The following is a 9,461-nucleotide window of genomic DNA, read 5'->3' as shown; positions in this document are numbered from 1 at the left end:
TTTCACTCATTTTCATTCTGACAGAATACGACCCAACAAACATTCTGACAGAATAGAATAACTTAAGCATATATATATATATATATATATATATATATATATATATATATATATATATATATATATATATATATATAATCTTTAGTTCTTGCAATATACTTTCATCTATAGTTAATTAATCTTCAAAAATCTTGTTTCAAAGAAAATCAAACAATGCAAATGCATTATATGTTTTTGAATTTTAGATTTTACATGAAATCTAAATAAAAGGTTTTTTTGCATTATGCCAAATTTTGTTTCATATTACTCATTGTAATACGGTCGAAATTACAAATTTTAAAAAATATTTTCACACATGATCATTGAAATATCAAAGTTATAAATGATATTTGCTAACTCTTTTACTAACATAAAATACGAATAAAACAAGAAAAAGCGAACAAATTTCACAATATAAAAAGTGTGACGTTATATATAATCATGGTTGCATAAATCGGGATTAATCGGCGATTAATCGTGGATTAATCGTTTGACGTTCTCCAACCGTCGATGATTAGGGTATTAATCGGAAATTTAGGATCTTGGCGGGATTAATCGGTCAACAAAAGTCAAAAAAGTCAAAAAAAAAATTAAAAATTACAAAAAAAAATTCAAAAAATCAACTTTTTTTTACTCCAAAATTTAAATATTATACCAAAATGTTCATATTTTCGTATTCTCAAATTTTCAAATTACAAAATTTCTTAGTTTCTAATTTTGAAGTATTTGTTTTTCTTAAGTTATATTAATATTTGATTAATTTTAAAATTTTATTAATAATCTATGGTCCCCGATTAATCCACGATTAATCTCCGCCAAGACCGATTAATCCCTTAACATCAGTCGACCGTCGAGCTACCGTCGATCGATTTTTACAACCTTGTATATAATAATAATGTGGATAAAAATATAACTATGTTTTGGAACGACATATAAGTTATGTGGATAAAAATATAACAATGACTCAATTACCAAAAATATTACAAGGAATGCATATTTTTATTACATTTAAACTGTATTTTGATGCATTTATTTGCAATTAAACCATATTTTTACATTCAAATCATATATTTATATGTGAAAATTCATATTCTATATTAAAATTGTGTATTTAATAAAAAAAAGAAATATACTGTTACAATATACATAATACATATTATACATAACATTACGGTTTAAATAAAAAAAACATGTATTTACATAAAAGTATATAATTTTCAAACGTAAAAAATTATATTTAGACAATTTCAAACGAAAAAAAAATATTTATATGGTTTTAAAAAGAAATAGCCAACTTTGAACCAAAATTGAAAACCATAATGTTAATGTGGAACAAAAAAATGTCAAATTTGAATACTCATTCCCTTACCGCACCCACATCTGTAGTCTTAGAGTCTTTTGTACCAATGTTTTTTCAATTTTGACACGTTATCATGTCATGTCAACGTCAAATAATTAAATAATGTAGTGTCAGCCAGGGGCGGAACACCAACAATAAAGGCTAGGGGCCGAAACTAATATTTACAAAAAATTATATATATATATATATATATATATATATATATATATATATATATATATATATTGAATTTATCATGGTAAATATATATCTAAAATCACAATTACTCCAACTTTATTGACTCCAATTTTATTACCCATACATATGTACCACGTCTTTTATTTTTGTGTAAGACTTTTTTTTATGTTGTACTTATTACCCCTATACATACATTTTATCATCTATGTTCATCACCAGTGCCCTATATATCTATGCTGTACCTACTACATCTTTATTACCCCTATACATCCATCTACATCTGTGACTAAAGATTTATAATATAAATATATAAATGAGATACTTATCAGTATCTAGAAACGAGAGACGGAGAGAGTAGTAAGAGACTCATAGTCTTAAGTGATATGAAGAGACACAAAGAGGAAATGTGGACCTGCGCTGTGGAGTCGGCTGAGAGGAAAGCAGTGGTGGTCTGGCGCCGGCGACTCGGGGAGGAGAGAGAATAAAGAGCCGACGGAGAAGAGTCGACTGAACCTGAAAAAGGGAGATAGCAAGAAGTCTGGTGAGTTGTAACTTGCACGAGTGCGGAAGAACTAGTTATTGTTTCAAACCAAGGAAAAGCGATCTGACATCTTCTAGTTTCAGTGTGATCCAACAAGAAGCGGAGGCGATAGTATTTTTAGGGTTTATTGATTTGAAGATGTAAGTAAATAATTGATTTCATAGAATTTTTATATGGTTAATTTGTAAGTCTCCAACTTTTTATGCGATTATTGTGTATATTTTCTACTTTCTAGTCAAATTAGTTTTCCTTGGATAAGTTTGATAATATATGGTTGCTTTTGATTTTCTAAAAATGTTAAGTTTAATTACTAATATTCGGTAGAAAAAAGGTGAGGGGCTAGTGTTTTGATTTCTTAGAATATTAACTTATATAATCACGATTCTATAGTTGTTGCTATTTGGTAGATAAAAAATCAGGGGGGTCATGGCCCCCCTAGCCCCTTCTATGTTCCGCCTCTGGTGTCAGCATGTCATGTCATCAAATACTAGCAAGTTAACGAAAAACAAATTGAGTTGATCGGTTAAGGAGTTAATATTTCAGAACGTTAAAAAACTTAATTGTAACAAAAATAACATAATATTCATTTTCTAAATATAGTAACTTTTATACGATTTACCTTACTAAGATCTTTATTTTCTTATCACCGTTACTCTCTTGGTTCCTTTCTTTACCGATAGGAAAAAAATCACTACTATTCTTTCAAGTTCTTAGGTGACTTCTTGCAGCCCAAGTTTGGATATTTTAGGGCTCAGTACTTTTTCATATAACTTAAAAATGTGTCTTTATTTAAAAGAAGATGTCTAAAGGGTAGTTTAGTCACAACGACCTCTGGAACATGGGATGGACCATTCTTTTAACTTTAATGGGAAACATATCACTTGGCTTTCTGTCAATGTGATATTCCAAGACACTGATTTTTTGCAGTGTCCACATATTATTATGTTTTAAGTAACACGCTTTCCCTGTATAGATATCATTCATTGACTTTTTTATTTTATTTTGTTATTGAAATTATTTATTACTATCAAAGTTTGTATATCAACCGTTTTGATCATATGTTATCTCTTACAATAAAACAGTTCAAACATAACAGTTAAAGCTTATTAAAGTTGAATACAACAAAGAATACCAATTATGTAAATAATTAAAGATAGTTACTAAAATCTGAATACAATAATGAAATGAATTGTTTTAATAAGAAAATTTGAAAAGAAGAATTAATCTGTTCAATATGCACAAGTAGATAACCAAAAAAAGATAATGACTTCAAAAGAATTATGAAAACTAAATGTATAAAAACAGTTCTGTCAAAAATCTTTCTTTATCATATTCAGAAGTGCTCCATTTTCACCATTATAAAACAGATATTATTTAGAACAAAAAAAAAAGTACCATAGTTTAAAACTCTAGTTACTACTTTTTGCGAAATTGTACCTATTACCTGTATATAGTTGAAGAAGTGAAAATTCAACTTCTGGTGCCAAAAAGGTCAATTTCAATCAAATTATCTTCCTCAACATGACAACATTCAATACTTCTCTTCCCATAATGATCTAATGAGATCTCAATAAGTTCTTCCCGCTCTTCCTCTTCATCTTCCCATTTGAAGAACACACTTTCATGTGTTTCCCACTTTTCATTCATGGGGAAATCGCCATCTGAGGAGCTATCTGTCTCACTATCCGGATAATACATCAATAAAGATGGATATCTTTCGTAACCCACATCATGTTTATCATTGGAAACCTCATGATTTTCATTACTATCTTCATCATCTTCTTCTCCTTCGTATGCTTCATATATGATCTCCAATGGTGCTCTCATGTTCCATTCAAGAAACGCCATTGTTGTATCCACTTGTTTGGGACCCGTTTCCAATATTTTTGGCCCTCCTTGAACCGCTTGAGGTGATTCCGTAGAAGTGAATTCCAATCCCATATCATGCTCGTACTTCACATGGGTTTCATTGCATTCCAAGTCTAAACTAGATTTAGGCTCGTATGTGGGCCCTCCTTCAATCACTTGTGATGATTCAATGGAATTGGATTCCAATACCATGTCATGCTCAAACTCCACATGGGTTTCATTGCATTCCAAGTCTAAACCAGATTTAGGCTTGTATGTTGGCCCTCCTTCTTCAATAGCTTGTAATGATTCCATGGAATTGGACTCCAATCCCATGTCATGCTCAAACTTGCATTCCAAGTCCAAACCAGATTTAGGCTCGTATGTTGACCCTCCTTCTACAATCGCTTGTGTTGATTCCATGGAATTGGACATCGATCCCATATCATGCTCGTACTTCACATGGGTTTCATTGCATTCCAAGCCTAAACCAGATTTAGGCTCGTATATGGGCCCTTCTTTAATCACTTGTGATGATTCAATGGAATTGGATTCCAATACCATATCATGCTCAAACTCCACATGTGTTTCATTGCATTCCAAGTCTAAAACAGATTCAGGCTCAAATTCTGCATGAGTTTGGTTTTGGGCTACGAAGTCGATAAGTCTTGATTCCAAAGATTTAGATTCTGGAGCAAATTTTGAATACAAAATAAGGTTGGAATGGTTGTCGTTGCAATCAAGAACTCTTGATTCCAAAGAGTAGGATTCCTTTGCCAACCTCTCATTGTCACGGGAATCTAAAAATCTTGATTCTTTTTCTAACTTGTTCACTCCTAATCTGAGAAGAGAAATGAGTATGATTCCCGTGGAATTAAGAACAGGAGATAAAGCTATTGATATGAAAAAAGATGGAATGTAAAGAAGAATTAAGGTGTAAAGAGTTACAATGATGGAGAAAAGAGGATGTGAGCAAGGAGATGATAATTTGGGAAATAGATGATGAATAGAATTGAATTCCATTGCTTTTATTGGAATTCTAAGATATGATAGGAAAGCAATCCATTGAAGGAGAAGTTTAGTAAGTGATGGAGCAGGAAAAGGAGTTATATACATGTGTAGTGATGAGATAAAAGAGAGCCTTTTGGGAGTGCGTAAAAGCAAGGCATGGAATATTGAAGAAGCTAGTATGCTTTTAATGAGGTAAATTAGACAATAGTATATAATTATTTATATGATTGTTGTGTTTTATGTTTTCCATTTATCCACAATGTAAATACAAATACAAGAAATTTAGCTAAAAATTTATAAAAGAATAAGATGAAAACATAAGACTAATTAAAATACAAATTCCGTTTATTGTGTATGAAATTTTACCTTATTGAATTTAAAGAACACAAATACAAGAAATGTAGTTAAAAATTTATAAAAAAAATAAGATAAAAACATAAGACTAACTAAAATACAAATTTCGTTTATTGTGTATGAAAATTTACCTTGTTGAATTTAGGGTTTAGGTCATTTTTGGTCACTTAACTTTTGGTTTTGTGCTCATTTGGTCATAACTCTTTTTAAGCTTTAAAAGATCATCCAACTTTTGGCTTTGTGTTCATTTAGTCACTTAACTTTTGGTTTGATCACATTTAGTCACCTAACTTTTAAAATTGTGCTCATTTAGTCACTAAACTTTTAAATTTTTTCAAAAGTTTAGTGACGAAATAAGCACAATTTTAAAAGTTAGGTGACTAAATGAGCACAAATCTAAAAGTTAAGTGACCAAACCAAAAGTTAAATGACTAAATGAGCACAAATTCAAAAGTTTGATGACCTTTAAAACTTAAAAAAAGTTAAGTGACCAAATGAGCACAAAACCAAAAGTTAAGTGATCAAAAATGACCTAAACCCTTGAATTTAAAGAACCATCATATTGAAATCTAGTTTATAAATTATAGCTTACACTTAATATTATTTCTAAGAAAAAATATAAATATTTATTAAACATGTTTTTTTGTTAAGTGTTTTTGTTTTAAAAAATTTATTCCCTTTATAAAATTGAAGTTTTATTTTAAGCTTTAGTCTGATAAACCTACAACGAAAAACTACATACTTGTTATATGACCGAAAGTGGTGGACGCAAGAACTTACAGTAGTATTAGCACAATGTTTTTTATGGACCTATAAACTAGTAGTGACACATATTTTTATAGTGAGCGCACCTTAATACAAATAAAAAATAATAATAATAATAATAATAATAATAAAATAAAAAAATACTCCACTAACGAGCTGAAATCGAATAGTGTCTCGGGACCCCCTGAAAACCACTTAAATCCGTTGATGACTAATAAACCAAGTAATAAGAGCATTATTGTTATTTTAAGGCTTCCAACGCATATTTGTTGTTGTTTTTTATTTGAATGACGGAAATTTTATTGGTATTTTTGACGACACATATTATTATTATTGTAAGGTTTGAAACACATGTTATTTTTTTAGAACATCGTAAATTTTATAAACAATTAGCAATAGTTAGAAAAGAAAATTATAAAAAAACTATGAGCTAAAACATGGTTATGCAACTATAGATATGTCACTTGTTCTAATCCCTAGACCCGAATGTATTATATCGGAACCAATTCCTATAATTTTTAATTTTTAATTAATACATTAAGTTTAAAATTGTAAAAAGAAAAATTAGAAAGAAAAAAAAAACATGTATGGTTTGTTTGTTGGCAACTTTAATAACAAAAACAAATTGTTGGTCTTTATCAAAGAAGAAAACAAAGGTGACACAAAATAAAAATAAAATGTGTTTGCCATTTCATATAAATCTATACCAACTCATATAAGGATCATAACTCGTATATTATAAGAGTGTCATATATTTTTTTTTCCGTAGAGTTCGTAATCATTAATTGGGATTTTTTTTTTGGAAAGGTAGAAGATTATATAAAAAAAATATATTTTAAAGAAAACAAAGTTAGAGTTGGATTTTGAAGTTATCTGAATCTAATTTACTTTCCAAAATAAAAGGTCTTCTTCGGTTTGTTGGGATGAAATAATAATGCATTGGCAAAACCTTCAAAGCACCCATTGAGTCGTAAGCACTACCGCATCCAATATTTCTTATGCAATCCGCCAATATTTGTATTCTCTATCCAAATAAACAACCTAATCAATAGAGTAAATAGCACAAAAGACATTAAGTTTATACAAAAAATTTAATTTGACACTGTGTTTTTTTTGTCTCAATTTTGACCTCATGTTATTGATTTTTTCCTAAATGTAACCATATTACCGGTTGCCTTCAGTTCAACCGGTTTTCACTTTGCTGACTAGGCCATTAGCTTATGTGGCATCCAACTTAGATCCTACACAGCAGTTGAGCCTTTATAAATGAACCCTAACAGCCTCAACTCTTATTACCCTTATACCCTAGATCGATCTTCACTTTTTCTTCTCAGTTCTTCACGAGGATTGTACAATGGTGTCTTCGTCTCGATCAGTTGGATCAACGAGTGGGGTAAACAAGTCAAACAATGGTCCCTCTAGGACGTGCTACTGTGGACTAGCAGCCCTAATGAAGATATCAACGAGTGAGAAGAATCCTGGTAGAAGATACTTTGGGTGCATGTACTGGCCCGATGAAGTTGAAGACTTTAGCTACTTTGAATGGTATGATGGTGAAGTATGGTACAAGGAACTTCTGCTTGAAGTTGTGGTAAAGAAGAAAAAAGCATTGGACAGGGAAAAGGGAACCCTCATCATGGTGAAATAAGTTTGGTATTTCTTGTTAGGGTTGTGATTGGTTTGCTTGTTATTTTACTAGTCGTGGTAGGGATTTTGATTTGGATGGTGTAGAAGGCATAAGTAGGAAGAAGTTGTGGTAAGTCTTTAAGTATGAATTAATGTCGATTAAGGTCCAATGTTGACCATTTTTGTGTGTATGTATTGATGTACTAACTTGAAGTTTGTATGGTCCAATGTTGACCAATTTTGATATGTATATGTTGTTGGATTAATGTCTAAGTCCATAACTATAATTGGTAAGACTTGACCCGACTCGGCATGGTCCATTTGGGTTGCATGGCATCATGCATTTGGATAGACTATAATGAGAGAAATAACACTTAAGGTTGGTTAATATATTATAAGTTCTAATATATTAATAAGGTTATTTAATTAGTATTGATCAAGAATTAATTTGGAATTAATTAAGTGATCAAAAGGAGACTAATTAAATATATGGGTTGATTGTGTAAATCATTCATTCTTATATATGTGGGCTTGTGATCCAAGATTCCTTATGTTGGACTAAGTCCATGGGGTGACCCATGGATACTCCATGGAGGTTAAAATCCATGGAGCATAAGGAATGGGTAAAGTTATGAGTTACATGGTGTAACCCTAATAGCCACCATATAAAAGAATCTCATGGCTCAAAAAATCGTGCACTAATGTGTGAGTGTGAGGGCTAGATGATTTCAAGGAGTGTTCAAGTTTCTCTCAAGTTATTCCAAGTGTATTTGGTGTTGTGTGAACCATTTGAGATGTCACACTTGGGGCACTAGGCACTCAAGCTTCATGAAGACATTCTACATCAAAGAGGTATGTATTCTATCTTGTTATATTTATTATTTTGTATGCTAGATTAGGATAATACCTTGGATGTTCATAATTGTATGTATAATAGAGAAAACATAGATCCAAGGTATTTAGGGTTGCATGTACACTTAGGAGTGTTAGAATGCTCATAACCCAACAGTGGTATCAGAGACTAGGCTTGTTTTCTTGTTATACTTGCAAAAGTAGCTGAAAAATCGAGTTGGATGCATATATTCGATTGTTTTGGCTGGAATTGGACTAGGAACATTACCCTAAGATGTTTTTGGACTTATAAACTTGTTTTTGATGTGGTAATGTTCATGCTAATCCAATTTCTAAGATAATTGTCATAATTTCAAGATTTGTATTAGTTTGTATGTTCATGCTAATTTCTTGAAGATTGATGATTTGAATTATCTTGTTCTTATGAGGTTCTTAGATTAATAGAAACATTGTGTGAAATAGTTGTTTTCAATCCATTTTAATCTAAGAGTTGATTCCAAAGTGTGTTTTTGTAACTTGTCCTCAAGTTATATAAAAAGTCACATTTAAGAATCATAAAACTCATAAAAGTTGGCAAAGGTTACAAAATGAAGAGTCTAGTTCTAATTAAATGGTTTTATGACTCCATAATTTGTCCTCAAGTTATGGATGTTCAAGAGTCTCTTCATTAAATTAAAAAAAAAAGTGTAACCTTAATTAGTTCCATAAGTTACAATAAAAAAAAGTTATTTTTTTTATTAATTAGTTTAAAGTCTTCCATAACTTGTCCTCAAGTTATGGAACTTGAAGAGTTTTTTTTTTAATTATAACTACTTTAAACTCATAAGTTATGGAATTAATTAGTTTTGAATAGTTTCAAAACTTGCCCTCAAGTTTTGGAATTTGAAA

At 30.5% G+C, this 9,461-nt stretch overlaps 1 protein-coding gene across 1 annotated transcript; it reads right to left on the bottom strand.

Annotated features, from left to right (window-relative positions):
- Nucleotides 1-1,646: 1,646 nt before the first annotated feature.
- On the bottom strand, nucleotides 1,647-5,100 carry LOC145107228 (uncharacterized). Its single transcript, XM_079044068.1, has 2 exons — nucleotides 3,562-5,100; nucleotides 1,647-2,089 (listed from the first exon to the last, which is right to left on the bottom strand). Exon 1 carries the CDS (start codon nucleotides 5,079-5,081, stop codon nucleotides 3,588-3,590), a length of 1,494 nt encoding a protein of 497 aa, XP_078900194.1. The 5' UTR covers nucleotides 5,082-5,100; the 3' UTR covers nucleotides 1,647-2,089; nucleotides 3,562-3,587.
- Between the last annotated feature and the right edge of the window lie 4,361 nt (nucleotides 5,101-9,461).

The sequence above is a fragment of the Lactuca virosa genome, chromosome 4 (assembly GCF_052849685.1).
Source record: "Lactuca virosa cultivar CGN04683 chromosome 4, Lactuca_virosa_CGN04683_v6, whole genome shotgun sequence".
In the NCBI taxonomy this organism is placed as follows: Eukaryota; Viridiplantae; Streptophyta; class Magnoliopsida; order Asterales; family Asteraceae; genus Lactuca; species Lactuca virosa.
Note: the sequence above shows the minus strand (reverse complement) of the source record. Positions and strands in the feature narration are given on the sequence as shown.

What these genes read in the sequence shown, in the direction of transcription:
- LOC145107228 (XM_079044068.1), bottom strand. Translation starts at nt 5,081, where the DNA reads ATGTATATAACTCCTTTTCCTGCTCCATCACTTACTAAACTTCTCCTT.